The sequence below is a fragment of the Aspergillus saccharolyticus genome, assembly GCF_003184585.1.
Source record: "Aspergillus saccharolyticus JOP 1030-1 unplaced genomic scaffold BP01scaffold_18, whole genome shotgun sequence".
In the NCBI taxonomy this organism is placed as follows: domain Eukaryota; kingdom Fungi; phylum Ascomycota; class Eurotiomycetes; order Eurotiales; family Aspergillaceae; genus Aspergillus; species Aspergillus saccharolyticus.
This window is the reverse complement of record NW_020290628.1, coordinates 164410-183725: the sequence shown is the minus strand read 5'-3', so window position 1 is coordinate 183725 and position 19316 is coordinate 164410. Positions and strand designations below refer to the sequence as shown.

At 52.4% G+C, this 19316-nt stretch overlaps 6 protein-coding genes across 6 annotated transcripts; 2 read left to right on the top strand and 4 right to left on the bottom strand.

Moving 5' to 3' along the window:
- Positions 1 to 703: 703 nt before the first annotated feature.
- Positions 704 to 2348, bottom strand: BP01DRAFT_383286 (uncharacterized protein; the record flags this gene model as incomplete). The annotated part of the gene is made up of 2 exons (XM_025577416.1): positions 704 to 2146; positions 2199 to 2348. 2 exons carry the CDS (start codon positions 2346 to 2348, stop codon positions 704 to 706), a joined length of 1593 nt encoding a protein of 530 aa, XP_025430702.1.
- Positions 2349 to 4892: 2544 nt separating this feature from the next.
- Positions 4893 to 6167, top strand: BP01DRAFT_423932 (sulfurtransferase; the record flags this gene model as incomplete). Its single annotated transcript, XM_025579653.1, has 3 exons — positions 4893 to 4974; positions 5038 to 5212; positions 5426 to 6167. 3 exons carry the CDS (start codon positions 4893 to 4895, stop codon positions 6165 to 6167), a joined length of 999 nt encoding a protein of 332 aa, XP_025430701.1.
- A 286-nt stretch (positions 6168 to 6453) lies between these two features.
- Positions 6454 to 8990, bottom strand: BP01DRAFT_399851 (uncharacterized protein; the record flags this gene model as incomplete). Its single annotated transcript, XM_025578566.1, has 5 exons — positions 6454 to 7138; positions 7186 to 7533; positions 7588 to 7922; positions 7970 to 8343; positions 8570 to 8990. 5 exons carry the CDS (start codon positions 8988 to 8990, stop codon positions 6544 to 6546), a joined length of 2073 nt encoding a protein of 690 aa, XP_025430700.1. The 3' UTR covers positions 6454 to 6543.
- A 1618-nt stretch (positions 8991 to 10608) lies between these two features.
- BP01DRAFT_341997 (MFS general substrate transporter) lies at positions 10609 to 12760 on the top strand. The gene is made up of 9 exons (XM_025573471.1): positions 10609 to 10893; positions 10940 to 11055; positions 11099 to 11165; positions 11214 to 11353; positions 11401 to 11674; positions 11720 to 11820; positions 11868 to 12057; positions 12104 to 12217; positions 12274 to 12760. Exons 1-9 carry the CDS (start codon positions 10641 to 10643, stop codon positions 12504 to 12506), a joined length of 1488 nt encoding a protein of 495 aa, XP_025430699.1. The 5' UTR covers positions 10609 to 10640; the 3' UTR covers positions 12507 to 12760.
- Positions 12761 to 13159: 399 nt separating this feature from the next.
- BP01DRAFT_357405 (o-methyltransferase) lies at positions 13160 to 14829 on the bottom strand. The gene is made up of 5 exons (XM_025575194.1): positions 14456 to 14829; positions 14272 to 14398; positions 14093 to 14216; positions 13571 to 14034; positions 13160 to 13502 (listed from the first exon to the last, which is right to left on the bottom strand). The coding sequence occupies exons 1-5, from the start codon at positions 14726 to 14728 to the stop codon at positions 13186 to 13188; spliced, it is 1305 nt and encodes a 434-aa protein (XP_025430698.1). The 5' UTR covers positions 14729 to 14829; the 3' UTR covers positions 13160 to 13185.
- A 1755-nt stretch (positions 14830 to 16584) lies between these two features.
- Positions 16585 to 18768, bottom strand: BP01DRAFT_341992 (glycosyltransferase family 2 protein). Its single transcript, XM_025573470.1, has 3 exons — positions 18407 to 18768; positions 17254 to 18360; positions 16585 to 17187 (listed from the first exon to the last, which is right to left on the bottom strand). The coding sequence occupies exons 1-3, from the start codon at positions 18615 to 18617 to the stop codon at positions 16670 to 16672; spliced, it is 1836 nt and encodes a 611-aa protein (XP_025430697.1). The 5' UTR covers positions 18618 to 18768; the 3' UTR covers positions 16585 to 16669.
- Between the last annotated feature and the right edge of the window lie 548 nt (positions 18769 to 19316).

Below are 19316 nucleotides of genomic sequence, written 5' to 3'. Positions count from 1 at the left end.
CAGAACCTCAACCTGTGTGCTTGGCACTCACGTCCGATCAGCTCGACCTTGGTCAGCCCGCCTTATAGTGTTCCTCCACGATCTGGCTGGTTCAATGGTCGATCGCAGTCGGATCAATGTAAGGAGTCTAACGTAGCAGGGTGAAATTGCTTGATTCTAGATCAATGACTATCTCGTCAGCTGCATGGTCTAAAAGACATGCAGTCGTCTCAGATGAAGTCCGTGAAGTCCTTACCTGTCAACATCATGACCTGATCTGTCTTCGACATAGAGGCTCGTCATTCTGAAAGTAAAGATATGAGATAGCAATTTCCCTCGTTTCAGGTATCTTAGAAGGTCAAATGCAGATCGTGTTGAGGATGGGAAGTGATGGTTATGAACAGGAGCGCGAGAAATGCAAGGGACGGAAAACATCTCGTGACACCTCATAACTTTCCAACTCGGAGGACATTCAGGGAGACAGTGCACAGAGTGCTTAGATCTTATACAAATAGCTAGCTTGAGTTGATCTAAGATATAGCATGTACTCCATAGAAAGCGAGATATTCCTAAGGTCAACAATTCCACCAGTCCGAATGTTGTTTACAGCCACTAGTTTGCGATTCACTTACACCGAATATCCTTGAGACACCGTACATCTTGTTCACGACTCCACCGCGTCTTCCCCAGAGATCTTAAGCGGATACCTGTTCTCAACCAAGCCTTAAGCTAGTTTGTTCGTAGTATGATACGCTTCCATCAGAGGACACATCCCATTGGCGCTTCTGTTCTCGTTGACACGGTGCACCAAAGATTGGACGATGGGTTTCAACTCGGCAAGTCGGTCAAAATAATTATCGTTTCTCCAGCATACGACTTCCAGGCAGATGGCATGGAAAACATCCGCATCACTCCCGTTAGACCCATCATCGTCGGACTCTTCATCATCTTCATCATTGGACACATCGTCTTCCGATCCCTGATCCGAAGCGTCTTCGTCCCACCAATCTAGATCTTCAGAATCCAAATACTCATAGTTTAGGTCTGAAAATCCCCCATCATCAGAACCCTCATCGCCTCTATCTTCATCGTCGACCTCATCATCCCAAGATTCATAATCATCAGAATCATCACCATCTGACTCTTCAACACTCGAGGGCCCAGAAAGTTGACGTGGGGGAATCAGAGTGCTCCCGGGGGTTGCAAGTCCTCTTAAGCGAATGAATCGGAAGTATGTCAGGTGTGGTAGCGAGCCCATCACAGATAGAACACTACACCAGTCTCCGGATTGAAGGGCAACACTTCTCAACTCAACCCGTCGTAATGACCGCCTTGCCAGTGTCAAAAGACACATGAGTGCCGAGTACTGCAAGGGAATGCCATCAAGCACGAGAGTCTCCAACGCAAGTCTGCAAGTCTTTGGCATGGTGGTGGCAGGGAACGATGAGCCTGGTAATTGTGACCAATTGAAATCCTGATCCATGTTATTCTCAACAACTCCCAAAAGCCAGGCCGCGAAGTCGCCAGCGGGTGACGGATTCTGAATATCGCGACCGCCAAAATCATATTGACGAAGGTCGAGACAGCGGATATCTTTCAGGAGCTGCACGACCTGCTCTCCTGAGCCACTGGGTAGCATGTCATCTTGGATACTCTTCTTGCTGTAGTTGGGCACCCCATGAAATGAGATGTGTATGTTCTTCAGCCTGGTATGATCTTCACTGGTGAACACCTGGCGGAGTAGCTTGTGTTGGTACAGTTGACAACACATGCGCATACTCGTGAAATGACACTGTATAGTCTCGAGACCAGACAAACGGGGCAAACTCGTACGAAAGACTTGTTCTAGGCCTTGTTTGACCGACCCTTTGGCTGCATCACAGTAATGGCTCATATCGATTGACAAGTGTCGAACACAGCCCGCGTATTGACTTTGGCTGAGAGCCCAGAGCTTGTAGATTGAGGTTGTCACCACACACGCCGCTTGTACATGGATGTATTTAAATAGATGTTTTGCCGCAAGCATGGAGAAGGTTTTGTTGACCAGTCGCAGGCTTATTATATCAGGCATTACGTCGTATCGATGCTTGTCAAAATGCGGAGATTTCCCGTCCAGCTTGGATTCCTGGTGGGTTTCGGGAGGTGGGATCGCGAGACAGAACACGATCTGTCAGGATTTGTTAGTTCGGCAGTCATGACAGCTCGGTTAGAAACCTCACCATAGCTTTTATCTCAGGGGGGAGATCCATTATCGTAATCCGTGAGTTGGTGATACCAGTAGGAACCTCATTATCTTGATCTGGCGTCGACTGCAATTTACGTCGGCGTGATGACACCTTTCGAGCGAGAGATGCGCGAGTGGGAAACATCCTGGGCCAAGTGCGGTGACCAGAAGGATGGAAGAAACAAGAAGAGCAGTGGAGGAGGGATCGAGTGAGATGTTTTATAAAGACAGGTGTGGGCGCACAATCACTAGCACCAGTTCTCATAGCCAAGTTCAGCTTGTCGAGTGAATGTTTAGTGAATGCTTAGTGAATGTTGCTCATGGGTGATTGTGGAGGGAAGAAGGAGCTGCGGCCAAGTGACCAGCAAATGAGTTCGGTCTTCACATTACCATTTATCTCCTTTCTCACCTAGAATTGGTTTGTTATTCCAGAATCATCAATATACAACACAGCAATTTCACAGATAGCAACTCAGCACAGTAACCAAAACACCACCTCAGCACCAAGCATGATAGCTATAATCTACCTCTATCCAAGTCTACCAAGTATCCTCCTTACGAAACGGTGCCATCCCCAAAGTCAGCCGGTGTGCTTTTATCCGACACACCAGGGCATCAAGCGCAGAATCAAATCTTTTCTCTCCCTCCCCTTGACTATGCGGTGGCAACGCATGTTGACCCAGATAGCCGCTTGCTCCTCTGAGGGGAGGAATAAGGGCAAGCAATCGGCTTGAACCATATGATTCTGGGAAGCCGGACCGACCACCACAGAAGCTCCTCCCAGGAGGAAATGTGCAGGGCTATGGCTGTCAATTCTGTTGTCTCGAATGAGTGCAAAATGGGGTCAGTCAGCGCCGTGAGCGTCGTTTACGGCATGCGCAATCCTTGCAACCGGAGCACTTTGAGATGGCTGATCTCATCGAGGCATTCCAACCAGTCAACCTCTAAAGTGATATCGACGCATCTGAGTGACAAGCACGTGAGATTGCGGGCAGTGCGGACGATCCAGAAGAGCCAGGCTGCGATGCTGCGGTTGGAGAACGGGGTTCCATCTGGCAAGTTGATGGTCTGGAGGTGGTACGTATGGACTGACAAGTCGAGGTTGGTGAGCTCCGACAAGGTTTGTCCTGCCGTCGCGTAATTTGTGAGGAGCGGGGAGGGGGAAAAGTCCAGGCGGTTTTTGATGGGGGAAATTCGAAGCGAAGCTCACGCAGATGCGGCAGTAACACCTCACTCAAGATACGCATGATTGTCTTACATATCTCGAGGAGAGTTGTGGCTGAAAGAGTCTTGCCAGATTCGGGTTTGATGCTGATAGCTTTGAGGTTAGGCAGCTCCCTGAGACATGAGAGCAGGGTGCTGAAAGAGCCCACTATAAATGTAATGTCGACTCGTCGAACAAAACTGCGAGAGTCGTAGGCCTGCAGTCTTTTTTCAAGTAGGCGTATCAGTTCTTTGACCCGGAAATGGCCAAAAAAAAATCAGAGGCGCAACGCGAGCGTCAGTGAACTTGTTAAGGAGACGCAACACGCCAAGTGTCTTGCGCGTAGTGCTATTAATCCCAATCTCTAGCAGCCAAGGTGAAGATCTATACATCCTCTCAGTGTCCTCGAGAATGTATACAATGATCTCGGTGGACATCAGTACAGGCTGTCTTTCCAGCAAATACGGACTTACCATATCCACTATCTCGTTTGGGGATCTCTGCAGACGACGAGTAGTCTCCTCCACCCTGTTGTCATTTGATATTGACGAGTGATATTACCCGCAGATGAGGACAGTGTGGCGTCCTCGAATATTCAAGCAAGAATCAATGAAGGGAATTGCTGCTATGTTGAATACCACCTTTGAAAATCACCAACCTGACAGAGAGCCCCTCAGGTCAAACTCAAATGGATCTTACCTTTGCACAAACCACATTTTCAGACGTCTACCTACTAAGCAACCAAACGAAGGCCGTCTCAACTCGCAATTCCGACTCGTCGATGAGTGATACCTACCTGGTCGACGACACAAACGTAATCCTTCTGAATAAGTGGAACGAGCACGTTCGGGTTCAACAGGCAAGAATTGAAAAACCCAAGAACTTGGTATTGCTTGACAGTGACCTTAATGACGAACGAGAGATTGAAAGAGAGAATGAGGGTGGAAGGAAGAGAAAGCGAAAAGAAGCTGGTTGGCCGGATGTATTTATACTAGACTGAAGCTGTAGCTGGAAAACCAGCCGATCCTATTCACCACAGCATCGATTTTCTGACAGCCGATATTCAAGATAGTAAATGCAGCTTAAGTCTGAGAATAAATCTTATTGTCTGTGAGCAGAAAAGAGTGAAAATTGTGTATCATTGAATCTTCCAATCTGCTTCAATTGATTTGCTAAAGCATACCTACTTCATTACACTGCAACGGAAATATACATTATCCACCGCGATTTAAGTTTAAGTTTCTCAAGGGAATACATCTCCTGTGACATTCGCAATATTAATCAAGTCTTAACCCTGCATTAAAATCGAAACACGCCTGAGTAAGAGAGATGCATCAAATCACAGAACAAAGACAAAACAAATTCACTGTCGAGTGTAGGTAGGTATCTAGGTACCTAGTCACAGTACTAGGTACTCTGTAGTGAAGCTCGTACAAGTGATTGACCAAACCAACTTGGTTGGTGCAAAGTTATGCCAAGCACATAATGACTCATCACCACACACAATCCCCCAATGCAAATGGTCCAGACTGGTTCAGTCCGTCGCTCCGGCCTCAACCTCCGACGAGTGAGCTCTAACTACTCCGCGAATCCCTGAAAATCTTCCCAGCGTACCACTTCCCTCCAACAGAACCCGTCCTGAAGATGACAGACCCCTTTCCTACCTACCTCATCACGCCTACGGAATATCATAATGTAGTCGCCAACCAGCCTCCGAGCACAAGCACAAGAAGGATCGTCCCCCTGGCAGCGGGGCGTCCGACGCTTCGTCCGGCGTTTGAAGCGCAGCATCTCCCTGGCTCCAAGTACGATCTACCTACAGCCACCAGCTGTTCCAGAGTTCCAAAGAGAGGATGGCATACCTCCAATTTACCTACTCCTATCGTTCCCTACATGAGACCCCCGCGCCCTCGTATCTGAGCTACATCATCCATTCATGATTACTTCGTATCCCTGAACAAAACACACTGCACACTCAATATCCCAGGCGAACAGCACCATACCAACCCAGCATACAGATTCTTCGATCAATCCCTCATCCGCGATGCCACCTCCCCTTACCCGCTCATGCTCCCCACCGCCGAGGGCTTCGCCGCCGCCATGACCGCCCTCGACATCCGGCCCTCCGACGTACTGGTCATCTACGACACATACGAGATTGGAACGTACAGCGCGCCGCGCGTGGCGTGGATGTGCGCGTTCTTCGGACACGGAGCGGTGCATGTTCTGAACAATTTTCGCGTGTACGCAGACTTGGGGTTCCCGGTAAGCTCGGGCGGGCTCGAGGGTGCCGTTACGAGAGAGCCGGGGGATGTGTATCCCGTTCCGTTGATACCGGATCCTAACAAAGTAATATCGTATGAGGAAGTCAAGCGGCTAGTGGGGAACGAGACGAGCAGGATTGTGGATGCAAGAATCGCTGGTCGGTTTAGTGGAAATCAAAGTGAAGAGGATACAAGCTTGCGGTCGGGACATATCCCTGGAGCGGTCAATGTGCCTCTCGCGAGGCTATTGGATGAGACATCCAAGGTGATCCTGCCAGCTTCTAAACTGAAGGACATCTTTGAAAAGGCAGGATTGCCGGTCACAAACGAAGCTCCCCAGTGGGTCCTGACCTGTAACTCCGGCGTGACAGCCGCTGCACTCGATCTGGCACTCTCGGAAATCGGCGCCAAGGGCCCTAGAAGGTTATATGATGGTAGTTGGATGGAGTGGACGAGGCGAGCTGAAAAAGAGCTGGTAGTCACTGACAGTCGCTGAAACCAATGAATCACTATGATAGATCGTTAGTCAACAATAACACCAATCGTGCAATGGCTACGGGGTCTACTGTCTCAGCGCGCGGGTCCTGGAGCAGCCAGCCAATCTACCCTGGCAGCCAGACACCCAACGAGCTGTAGCCTGCCGGCCATGGCCTGGCAGCAGATGTCTCCAGATGTTGAAGGCGTGTATGATTTCGTGTTCTATCGATATTCGTTTTCCGCGAGTAAATGTGTTGATGGCGTGAGTCGTGTATTCTCATCGCTCATTCATGATCATGCATCGTGTCTGACATGAAGCAAACAAAATAACCAAAAATCAAAAATAGACCGCTCGTATACTTAGTGAGACGGATCCGAAAGAGTCGTATACTGTATCAGGCGGCGTCCACGCTTACCTGATCATCCACCGTGTTGAGTCGATCAAAAGCTCGAATCAGATCCTCCAGCCTTTCTCCTTGAAAGACGGATCCTCGGCGAGCCTCCGGCGCCGGATGATGATGGACCACATAGTTGGCGGCAAGTGATTGGATCTCTTCTTGAGTCCAGAGTTTCTCGTTGAATTCCCGCAGGATGGACTGCGCCTCGGCGGGAATCAACGCTGCGTCAGCGCTAGCGTTCAGCACCAACTGGATCGTGCGCAAAAACGGTCGACATATTCGCCATGTCAGACCCATGTGCCAAAGGCCTGACACACAGCTGACTAGCACTTCGCGCCATTTTGAGGAGCGCAGATTGGTCGCAGAATGGAGCCCGATGACAAAGAAGTAGTGCACCATGACTACTGGTATTGATTTCCACCCGTGGCATACACGGTACATTAAGATGATTGTCGCCATCGCATCCATAGCGTCTTCGAGAACTTGCTGCGGGTTGAACTGTGTTGCAGCAATAATGACATCCTTGGTTGTTGTGGCCTCGCGGGAGTTGAAAAGCCCGCAAAGGTTGACTACGGTCATGTGATAGTAAAGGCTGTAGCGGTCAGCGACATGCAGAGTCAGGGAGCACGGGCCACATACTGAAGGCAAAGATTATGAGGAGTCTTATTCCGCCCTATCCCCAGTACAAGTGGCAACGTCCGTTCAAATGTGAGTAATTTCTCATGGATCAGTGTGCCTCTTTGCCAACTGGGAAGGTCCACTCGTTTTGGTAACTCTGCCTCAAAGTGCGAGACATCGTTGATAAGGATAAGGAGATCGCGGCGGGCAGACACGGCTGTGCTCGCGTAGGGCTTGAAGGTGGGGAAAGTGAATGGATACGGTGCCCATTGCTGATTGGCATCTGAAAGCAGGGCTTCTTCCAGTGAAAGAAAGTTCTTCGGAGGAGCCGTCCAAGGCGAGGGTTTGCGTGACAGCTGCATTGTCAATCTGTCCAAGGTCAGCGCCGTGCATGCAATCGCAGGCTCAAGAATAGTGACTGACGATAGCACATCGTAGATGCCGCAGGCAATAAATTTGTGTGCCCAGTGATTTCGCTGCGCTTTTGTCATCGACTCGCTGTGGAAGACTGCCGACGTAGATAGATGTAACCCCAGCTTCAACGCCATATGGCCACCATAGTAGATGTACTGCGTCCCAATCTTGTCTTTCCCCGATGCGTTGAGAAAGAGCCCTAGGATCAGGCTTGCTTGAACAGTGGTTAAACATACGTTGTCCTTGTCCCTCTGCCAGAGACGTCCGATCTCTCGAAACAGTCTCTTGGCAATGGCCATTTCCTCTCTCCTGTCCCATGGTTTTTCCACGTCATACGAATAATGCTACTTTGTTGGTCAGAAAAAGCTGACCGAGGGGCAGCAATACATACACACGCAAAGAAAAGGATGACGTGCACCAGCAGTGAGGAGCAGAACTGCGTTCGTCCCGACTGGAAGTCGGCAAGGAACACACTCGGGTCGACCAACTGCCAGGTGGGATTGTCCCAAACGAAGAAGAGGGAGAATAGATGCGAGGCCACCGAGCTGTCAACAACGGTGGTCCACTTCTCCGCCGCAGTGACTGTATACGGGGGATATCGACAGACCAGCTCCGCCTTGCCCGAGAGTCGATTCAGCCATGCTCGCTGTACTCTGCCAAGGGTGACTCCGGGCCGTTGCGTTGACACCTTTTGGTCCAGGTGCATTGCGGCTTCATGGGCCGATGCGCTGCGGCGGATGGTATCCACCACGGATGGCAAGGCCGCTGGATCGCAATCGTGAATCAGCTGGTAAATCTGATGCAGGTCTCGGAGCTGCCCCTGAAGAACTCCTAGGGCTTGGTCTAAACTTTCAGGGTAAAGAAGCTCCACGGATGGGGGCTCTCCCTCTTGAGGCTGTGGAGCCGCTGGGACTATCTGTGAATTCACTAGTTCAGCACACCCCCCGATGGTCAGTGACGACCGAGGTCAAGCCACAGAATCTTTACAGACTTACCTCCATCGTCGTCTCCCCAGCGGTCGTCGAGGACGACTCTGTGGGCGTCTCATCGGGTTCCTCGTCTTGCTTCGTGGGGCGGGCGGAGATGAGTTGGATCATGCGCTCATGGCGGCGGATGGTGCTCCGCAGCAGGGTGAGCTCCTTCTGCTCGAGGGTGCGCTTTTGTTCGGAATAGGTGCATTCCAGAGCCAAGCCATCGCATTGGATACAAGTCGGCTTCCCACCATTGCACTTTGCTTTGCGTTGTCTACACGGATCGCAGGCACGTGAGGTGCGTATGCGGGAGCTAGATAGTACGATCCGGGACCGATCTCGCGGGATCAGGACTTTGGCCCGGGAAACTCGATCAGACGCCCCAGCTGGTTGGCCAGAGGGCCCAGTGAGAGCGGGGATAGGGCCCCTCTTGGTGCGCATGTCCAAGGTCTTCGAGTTCACGATCAAGTCCCGATCGACTTTAGACAGTCATGATCGGAAAGATCGGGCAAATCCAATTGGTAATCGGTGGTTGACAGTCTGATCGTGAGGGTGCGAGGGGGAAGTCTGAGGCGGCTAGAAGATTTTTGTGGAAGGGAAGATACTTCCATGTTGGATTCAACCCGAGGGAGGATGTGGGGCACACAGAATATTTATCTTATCGATTTTTTGGTGGTGCCAATTCGGGCAACTCGGGGTGATCGGTAGAGAAAGGGGGGTATAATGCGGTCAAACCTCTGAAGAATTATTCACAGTACCTCATTAGTACTAGGTGTTAAAAGCAAAGTGGAAAGATCCTGAGAAAGACAAGGGGACTGACCTATGGGTGGTTGTGGATGCCTGTGGATGGGGGGGGGAGAGTCCCTTAGCTTGAGTGTAACTGCTTGTCATCAGCTGAGAAGAAGCGGAGGAGACGGAAAAGTTTCATCGCGAAGGGGGCGGTTGATTGGTTGCCTGCGGTTCGGCGCCTCGTCACGCCTTGCCGGAGATGCGTTTTCCACCTGAAGTCTCAGGCAGGAACCTCACTCACCAGAACTCGTCACTCATAAATGGGTAATATACTGAAACAGACTACGTACTGCATAAGTTACAGTCTAGTGCATCATGTGATTTGTGATATGTCCTTTGAAGTCAAGAGACTGCCTTGCATTTGCACGCGATTTCAGCTGCTTCAATTGTGTAGCTTCCAGGTCCAGCGAGATCACAGCGTACTAAAAACACACTACGGACTTCTTATCAGGCCCTGCTCCGCGAAAAGAGTATTACAGAACGTTTAACTATGTGTTCCTCCTGAACCAAACCTAGCAACGAAGTCACCCCATCATTCCATTGGAAATGCGCATATGACTAGGTAGTCGTTCATCTGATCCGTGGTGTGGTGTGTCGATCGCAGCGACCGAGAGAAGGCGCGGATAATCTCTGTCTCCGAGGCCATGTCTCTTGTGTCCGCACAGAAATGATGACTAATGGTCTATGCTGCACCCAACTTATGCACAGCCTGTGATCTGCAAGGGCGATCCCTCCCTCCCTTCTGCTGCAATTATCGCGATTTCACCGCCACGGATTGGAATACGCCCCTGTCCATCGTTCGACCAAAGCATTGCGTTGGAGGAACAACTGCTATTAGATGCAGAACAACAAAGGAATGTGTTGCTGGAATGATGATTGCCTGTCTCTTGTATCTGTCAACAAATGGCGGCCAGCACCCATTCACGGCTAGCTGACAACCGGGGTCGTAGTATAGCCCAAGCTTGGTCCCTGTCCGCGCTTCTATATCATCCAAGATTCATCTTCCGCGTCGAACTCAAGCATGCACGCGCATACCCAACAGCTTCGACACCAACCACTTTTCTGGGTCAATCTGCCAGACACCGCGGCATCGGATGCCAGCAAATAATCGTTATGACAGCCACCGGCCGCCCGCATTCCTCACCATCCCTTGCAGAATGCGTGAGGAACGTTGCACCTCGTCAAGCAAGCAACCGCGCTGACCGCTAGGTGTTCCCCATGAAAGCTTGGATCACCGTGGGACCATTACTCTCTCGCGTCCACTCTCTTCGCCGTTCAGACCGTATTAAGTCTGCTGTGATCATGGAACAGAAGCCCCTGAGCTTCCCGGGATCAAGGACCACATGTCGCGATAGGGCTCAAAGGCAGAGATCAGAGACAGAATGGGATCCAGTCAGCGAGCAGAGGCTGTTGCGCAAGATGGACCTGCACCTCATGCCAGTGCTAACCCTTCTTTATCTGTTCTGCTTTCTTGACCGAGGGAATATTGGTAATGCCAGGATTGAGGGCATGGAGGTCGACCTTCACTTAGAGGGTACACAGTACAACTGGGCTCGTATGTGTTTAAGCATCTGGTGGCTCTTCATGATCTGACGTTCCAGTCACGGTGTTTTTCTTTACGTACACTGTCTTTGAGCTTCCGTCCAATTTGATCTTGAAGAAGATTCGTCCGTCAATATGGATACCAACAATCATGGTAGCCTGGGGAGTAGTCATGGTTAGTGCACATGCTTTGTGATCGAAACTGTCTGACCATTCAGACTTTGACGGGCATCGTCTCGAGCTACTACGGACTCCTTATCGCACGACTGTTTCTGGGGATTACAGGTACGTCATCTGATTGAGGTGACTTTTGTCGTGTTAACAGTCGAGTAGAGGCGGGTCTATACCCTGGGGTAGCCTACTATATCACCATGTGGTACTCCCGTCATGAGGCCCAGCTGCGTCAAGCGATGTTCTTCAGTGCCGCAAGCTTTGCGGGCGCTTTCTCGGGACTTCTGGCGTTCGCGATTGGGGTAGGTTAGCCATCCACTGATTCTCGATTAGGCTCTAATAGGTGCAGAAAATGGATGGCGTGGGAGGCTATTCTGGTTGGCGCTGGATCTTCATCCTTGAAGGTATTGCTACGGTTGTCGTCGCTATCGGAGCCTATTTTCTTTTGTATGACTACCCGGATACCGCCTCCTTCCTCACAGACGAGGAGAGAGCCTGGGTCTTGCATCGCCTGCAGCTGCAATGGTCAGACAACGGGAACGTCGTGCCAGATACCGTTGAGTTCAGGTGGAAGTATGTTTGGGATGCCGTCTGCGACTGGCAGGTGTATCTCGGGGTTCTCGGTAAATGGTTTGGATCCTTGATAAGATCACCGCTAATCTTCACAGTCTACCTGGCCATGGTGTGTCCATTGTACGGCATCTCCTTCTTTCTTCCCACCATCATCAGAGATCTAGGATTTACGTCGTCCGTGGCTCAGTTGTTAACGGTAATGAACATCAGGCCCCAACATGTAATGTTGATCTGACTGATTAGGTCCCTCCTTACGTGGCTGCTGCTATCGCGAGTGTTGTGTCTGCCTGGTTTTCCGACCGCATGGGTCAGCGCTCCCCACTCCTCCTGTTTCACCTCTGCTGCATCGTCTGTGGATTCCTAGTTTGTCTAGCTGGGTCTGTGGCATGGGTGCCGGGGGTGATTTACTTTGGAGTCTTTCTTGCAGTTCTCGGTAGGCAGCTCTCCTTTTTCCGTGGCGGTGAATTAACATCACAAAGGCGTCTACCCAGCCATTCCAGGCCTGGTCACCTGGCTCAGTACGAATCTCGCTGCGAGCCATAAACGCGCCGCAGGGATGGCCATGTATATCGGCATTGGAAACTTCGCCGGAGGTAGGGCCCTGTTACCGCTACAACTACCGTTCAGTTCGGGTCACTAATCTATTCAGCGATGGCATCCCACTTCTACCGTACGCAAGATGCGCCGCGATACATCCTCGGCCACTCCCTCGAGCTGGGGTTTGCGTTTATGGGTGTGATCTGCGTGGTCGGGATGCGAGTGGCGTATCAGCAGATTAATGCTCGACGAGTGGATAAATTGGTCGCGCTGCGACCGGAGTACACGGTGGACGAGCTGCGCGCGATGGGTGATAAGTCGCCGACTTTTCGGTATATGTTTTAGCTGCCGGATGGGGAATGGTCGATCAATGTCAGAATTAAGGTCCGGTTGTGTTGTCTGAGATCTACCTCGCATTTAGTGGCGGCACAAGCTGTAACTATCCGAATGGGCTTGACTTCGTTTGCCGTCACATGATCCGCCCAAGCCAAGTCCGATCGCACTCAACGCCTACGTCTCAGTCGACTGCCTGGACAAATATGTAGATCTCTGTCCTCAAGAATACTTGTCAGTCTAACATAACTATTCTCTGTTTCCTGCAGGAAGTCACAGACATTTACTCTCTGTATACCGTCTGAGCGAGCAAGCACACTCGTATGAACTCATCTTTTCTTCAGTACTCAGCCCAAGGCAGCAATCTCATACCTAAACTCAAGTACAATACTGTACAATACACCACCTTGCTTCACCACTGAAACGAATCCGGAAAACCCATCCTTTGAATAGTCGTCAAGCGTTCTCCACCAAGCTTCCCCTTGTCGAAAACCAAGGTTCTCCGAGTATAACCTAGACCTGCACCGAAAACCTATTCCACTCAGACCCAGTTCTGTATACCTCATAAGTCCGGATAATGCCGCGCCCCCACCCCACCCCCCGAGAAAGGCCAATCCCCTCAACCCCACACTCCATTACCGTGACCCCCCTACACCCCTCTCCCCCAACCAAGGATAGTCCATGACAGAATTCAAAAAACCTCACATTCAATCAAAGACTCCACCCCTCTCCTTGCCGTCCAAATCTTTACGATTCTCAACCCATCCACCGACTCGACCAGCGCCCGCCACTGCGCCTCCGTACGCTCCGTCGACGCAAAGTCCGCCATCATAATGAGGTCGAGGCTGGTGGTCTCCCAGTATGCGTTTGTGCTTGGGATGACGTTCTCGTTGATGAGGAGTTTACTATACCCCTTGCGCAGGGCGGGCACGAGGTGCTGGAGGATCAAGCGGCAGGATGTGTCGGGCCAGTCGTGGAGGACGGAGTGGAGGTAGTATGCTCTTGCCCCTGGGTGGATCAATAAATTAGTTGGTGTGTGTTGCGCGGCCGGGGGGGGGGGGGGGGCGGGAGACTACCTTTAATAACCTGCTCCTCGAAGAAATCATACTCCATCAACTCAATCTTCGGATTAAGATTCAACTCCCGCGCCTGCGCCACAACAGCCGGGAGGTCTTGTACGATCAGCCGTCCCGAAAGGTCAGGCCACTTCCGGTGGAATTCGACGAGGTCGTGGCCCATCCCGCCGCCGATGTCGACCAGCAGGACGTCATCGGCAGTGACTGGGGGTGAAACTTCGACAAGAGTGTGCACCGGGTAGAACCCCAGGTCCATCCAGCTAGGACGCCCCTGGTGATAGGCTGACATGTGGTTGTTGAATTCGCGGGCGTGTTGCGGGTGCTGCTTCAGCAAGTCGAAGAAGTGCAGCTCGGTGTCGAAGCCGCGCTGGAAGGCGCACGCTGTGCTGTCGACTGGCGGCGCGTAGTTGGTTGCTTTGAGCTGCGCAGGGAGGGCGAGGACGCCTGCGGTGATGCAGCCGGTCCTGTTGTTTGCTCAGATAGAGTTCTTTTTGTGCTAGAGGTTACTGGGGAGGTGCGTACATGCAGGGGTAGGCGTCGCTGTAACGAGGCGACTGCATGGCGATGGAGAATCCGGTCCGGCGGTACTCGTCTGGTCCGGTTTCTTTGATGACGCCCATCGCGGTGAGATGCTTGAGGATCCGTGCTGGAGTAGAATCAATAAATCAGTTCGACCAAGTAGCGGATCGAGATGGACATACCAAGTACCCCCGGATTGGACCCCGTCGCCAGGGCAAGCTCGGCGGCAGACTTGGGCGTCTCGTCCCGCGACAGCGCCGTGAAGAGGTCTAAGTTCACTGCTATCTCGATCGCTGCATAGAGTGTGCTCTTATGAGCGGCAGGTCAACATCCGTCTTATATGACAGGCAGCAGAAGCGAGGATACCTGTGACCAGCAGTGTCGGATCATGGCCTCGCGCGGCGTTTCCAACGCATACACCAAGGCTCGGGCCGAGTCTAAGATCCTTGTCCGTTCCAGCTCGTCGTTCTCAGTGAGATACGCCTCTCCGTGCAGGGAGATCCTCTTTAGCAGTGCAGGCACCTCCTCTGGATCATTAGGAGCGATGGCGACGTTGCTGTCGACGAAGGCTTCTTGGGAGGGTTTTCTGATGTGGCCATTGTCGTGGCCGTTGACGGTTTCTTCCTCGGGACCGGTCATGTCGGATTGTGAGAATTGCGAGAATTCCACGAGAATGATGGCAAAAAGCGTAGGATTGATCAGGGTTGACGGACTGCAGGGAGCTGGTCCAGTGAGACGACACCTAATATAACAGCAAGGAAGCCATCCTGCCTCGCACCAACAGAGCTTAACAGTAAGCGATTGTAGAGTAAGCTTCCGTACGCCCCGAAGACTGCCAGCAACCTCCGTGTAGTGTTTAGTGGCTATAAGAGGCAGAGCTACTAATGAGTTGCACAGCCAGAGGTGGGTATGACAGCGCCATGGTTCGGGGAAAAGAGAATAAGTTGGTTTATCCTGGACTGCTTGACATGTGCTCCTGCCGCTTTTGTCTCTGCAACACAAAATCCCCTCCAAGCTCAGATCTCCAGTTCGCAGCTCGCGTTACATCTGTGTTGCCATCATAATCTGAGTCTCGTGTTCGCACATCTCCCGCGATGAACCCTGAAGCACGAACACTAGGTGCGTCGCCCTTCGCATTTTCCCCCGCACTGCAATGCAACTCTTGAACCCGTCTCCTCGTGTCGCTGTACGACCGTGCTAATTCCCCATCTGAATCTAGGAATCTATCAACTGCCTTTGACGGGAATAGTTCTCTTGGCATACTGCTGCTGCCGACGCCTAACAGCCTCCTCCCAGCCGGTCGACTGCTGCTGATCTCAAGCACAACAGTCCACGCGGCACAGAGCGCATCTCAAGGACCACGGTGCGAACTCCCGTATTTCCGGTGTAGAGCGAGGGAACGCATTATCTCAGCCCTGCACGATCTTAGAGAAACCACACCGACAAAGGGACAAGCTTTTGTGGATTCTCGGCTCCACAGGGCGGCTGTCTTTCGGCCCAACGGCTCGCTTTGATCCATTCACAAAGGTACGGGGGTTAGGATGACGGATGAATTCTCAGTAACGGACTAACCAGCTGAATAGTGCTCTCCGGATTTGTCGATCTGGTGGTTGCAATCTGCCCTAGCACTGTTCCGATGAAGCGTCGGATGTCGCTACGCGAATGACTCGTCCTGTGCACGGCATTGGGTTTCGGCTCGGTGTAAGCGGCGTCCATCCCTCTTCACATGGCATAGGCTAGTCATGGCAGGGCTTCCACGATGGCTATTCTCAAATGCACACAACTGAGATGATTGACAGATCAAGAAGACTATACGTGTGCGTTTTCGCCTTCGCTGCGGGCTGCGGGCTTTGCTGATTGAGACAGATGGCACGGCCGACTTGATCATTTGGACTAAGTCAAACGACCCCTTTCCTTTGCGTCTGAGTATGGACACTGACCGGAAGATGAAGTGTCGAGTCTAACATCATGATCATCGCCTCTAGCATCCCCACTCTGCAGCCAGTCCTGGAACTTTTGCTCGGGAACCGCCATGCTAGCTCGTACGATAGTCGCAACCGGTACAAGGGTAGTTCCAGCTTACCTGACTGCTCCACAGCAGCTAGCAAGACTTCGAGGGCTCGGAAGACGGATCTTACAATTGCGGCGGTCGAAAAGTCAGGAAAATATTCTGCCTGTTTCGGGCGACGGTCAGGTGGAGAGCCATTTGCTGGGGATTCGGCGGAGGGATGGTGTGACTGTTAAGTATGAGCAACGGGATCAGGAGGTTGTGGTTGTGGGTTCACTTACTGCGTGGTTATGGTGTCCTTGTAATGCATTAATTATCCTTGTGATGCGAACATTGACTCGTAGGTAATGCAAACTAGACGAGACAACGTATGTGATGCTCTGGAAATGATGGGATAGCAGTCCTACAGTTGATAGGTAGTTTACTGGCAATCGAGGATCATAGACAAACCTAAACAATTATTACTTTACCCGCATTAACTGTCACTACTGTACAAACAGAGCCCATGCAGCAATCTGCTGTAACCCCGAGACGTATTATCCAGATGATCCCTAAACATCCTAAGCAGTCACCTAAGCATCTGCATTCATATTAAGCAAAACTCCCACTCCAACCAACGCAGCAACAACAACCCCGCACTGCCACACAAGCCCCCGCATCGACTTGCGCTGCCGCACACACGCCGCACGCACTTCTTCCCTCGGCTGCATCACGCCCCGCTTGGTCATCTCCAGCCCGGCCTTCCGGTCTGGAAACACCGGCGGCCTCACGAGATGCATCACCGGCTCCCAGAGACTCAGAACCACGAGGTACGTGATGTGCAGCATCGGCGGGAAAGCCACACTCGTCAGGAACACCTGTCTGGACCCGTGTGCAGCCAGCACCACCGCGAGACCGAACGCCGCGACGGTCGTGAACAGCAGCAGCACGCTGAACCAGATCCCGTTCTGCCACAGGTTGTGATGCAGTCGCTGCAGCCAGGAGGGGGTATTGTTGTGATTCCACGCGTTGGTCGTGCTGCCGGTCACGAACGAGCCTTTCTTCGGGCGGGCAGAAATGAAGTTGAAGCGGAGGACGGCCAGAAGGTGTGCTGGTCTGTGTCAGTACATACTTTCCAAAAAGAAATGCTGAGAGTGAGAATGGGGGGTTTTGTTACCTCCTGCTAGCCAAGTGTTCTCCAGATGGGCGAATGGCGCACTTTGGAAATCCGTGTGCGCGGATTGCAGACAGGCAAAAGCCCAGCTGAGGGCGACGTGGACCATGGCAGTTACAACCTGGAGCTTGACGTGGTTGCACGGGATCAATGGCTTTGTGGACAGTAACAGGGCCGGGACGGCCACGAAGATCGCCATGAGCGCGACCAGCCGTCCCGTGATCGCCCATCCATTCAACACAATCCCCCATTGCATGCGCTTGGACATGGTTGTGTTGGTGGGGGGGAAGAGCACGCGGTTCTGCTGCGTGTGGCCGATGTGCCACCGGTTCTGCTGCGCGATGTGGCCCGCCAGCGAGGTCGGCACTAAGCCAAACTGCAGCGGCTCCTGCACCTGAATCGTCTCGTGGCCCAGCCCCTGCAGCACCAGCGATAGCTGCCAGTCTTCGGAGAACGAGTAAGTGGGATACCCGCCCGCGTCGACAATCGCCTGACGCCGGAACAACGCCCCAGAGCCGGCGTCGATTGCGCGGCCCTGCAGGTCCAGCTCCGTGTTCTGGCAGGTGTAGAAGTGCAGTCGGGACTGCGAGAAGGGGTCGCCCGCAGGCAGGTTGTAGAAGTACTGGCGCGTGGTGACGAGCACCGCCTCGGGGTTGGCCAACAAGTGAGGCAGCGTCGCCCGAAGGAACTCAGGCGATGCGATGGAGTCCGCATCGAAGATGGCGCAGAACTCCGGTTGGGTCTTCTCCTGCAGCGTCCACAGCGCGTAGTTCAGGTTCCCGGACTTGGCGAACACCTGGCCGGTCTGTCGGCCCCGGGAGTGGTACGACAGATGAGGCCATTCCGCCTGGAGCTGGGAGACGGCCTCACACAGAGCCGCAGAGCCGCCGTCGTCTAGCACGCGCACTCGGAACTGAGACACGGGATAGTCAAGCGTGCACGCGGCGCGGATCGTGTCCAAGATGACCTCGATTGGCTCGCCACAGCAGGGAAGCAACACTTCGACGACAGGCAGATCCTCGTCGCCTTGCAAGCGCAGCCGCTTCCGGGGCGAGTTGGACGGCGCCCGGCCGGAGGCTACAGTCAGTAGCTGGTCTTGCCGGGACAACACTGGGCTGGTCAGTCTCGGTTCTTGAGGGGTGGTTTGGTGACATACGAGCGAAGATGCCCTCGACGGCCAGAGTCACCCACATCTGCCATGTTCGCACGGGGGAGGTCAGGATCAACACCAGACGGAGCACAAAATACGCCTGGAAGGTCCAGAGGGCGGCTTGCGCTACATAGTACAGATAGCCTCGGTATCTAGATCCCGACACAATCCTCGGGTCGGGAGCAAGTTCCTGGATGTTGTAGAATCCAGTGGCCATTTTGCTGGTTGACCCTGATTCAAAACCTGTGCTAGTGAAGATCAGATTCCCTGGACGATCTCCTGCGTGGATCGCCTCCGACTCCTGAGCTGACAGAATCAGCAGGGAGACTCAAGATGATCAACTGCAGCAGGAGCTCATGAAGGACAAATTGTCAGTTGCGTAAAATACAGACTGAGAAGAAAGAAAAAAAGTCGCGATCAATCGCCGTCGAGCAAGGAGGTTTTGTGGGCGGCAGGCGTCCATTTTAGTTCTAGAATTTACCACGTCGACTAGGTATGATCCACTTATTGCCGGATCGGGGGATTCTGTAAACATTCACTCATCACTGGACTTGCAAAGACTTGCGGGGAGGGGATTCCGATTGGCAGCTTGTCATCCTTCACCGCCTCGTCCTGTCTCGAGAGTGAGTGAGTTGAATCTTGCTATCGTAGATACTAGTAACTACTACATAGATACACAGTGATTAGCTTGAGTACTTAGTTCTAGACTGGGCCTCCTCCCTTCCTCATGCCGCGGGAGATCGTCAACAAGCAGAAGGGTTTCCCCCTGATGGTCTCTAGTATGCACCCTGCACTGTACAGTGAGTACACCCTCCCAGTCTGCCTCAAGTCTACCCCTATTCCTCCACACGTGGTTAGACCACAGGTCAACATGAATCTTGGCCACCGCCAGCTTCCCCTTTTTCGTGGGTTGCAG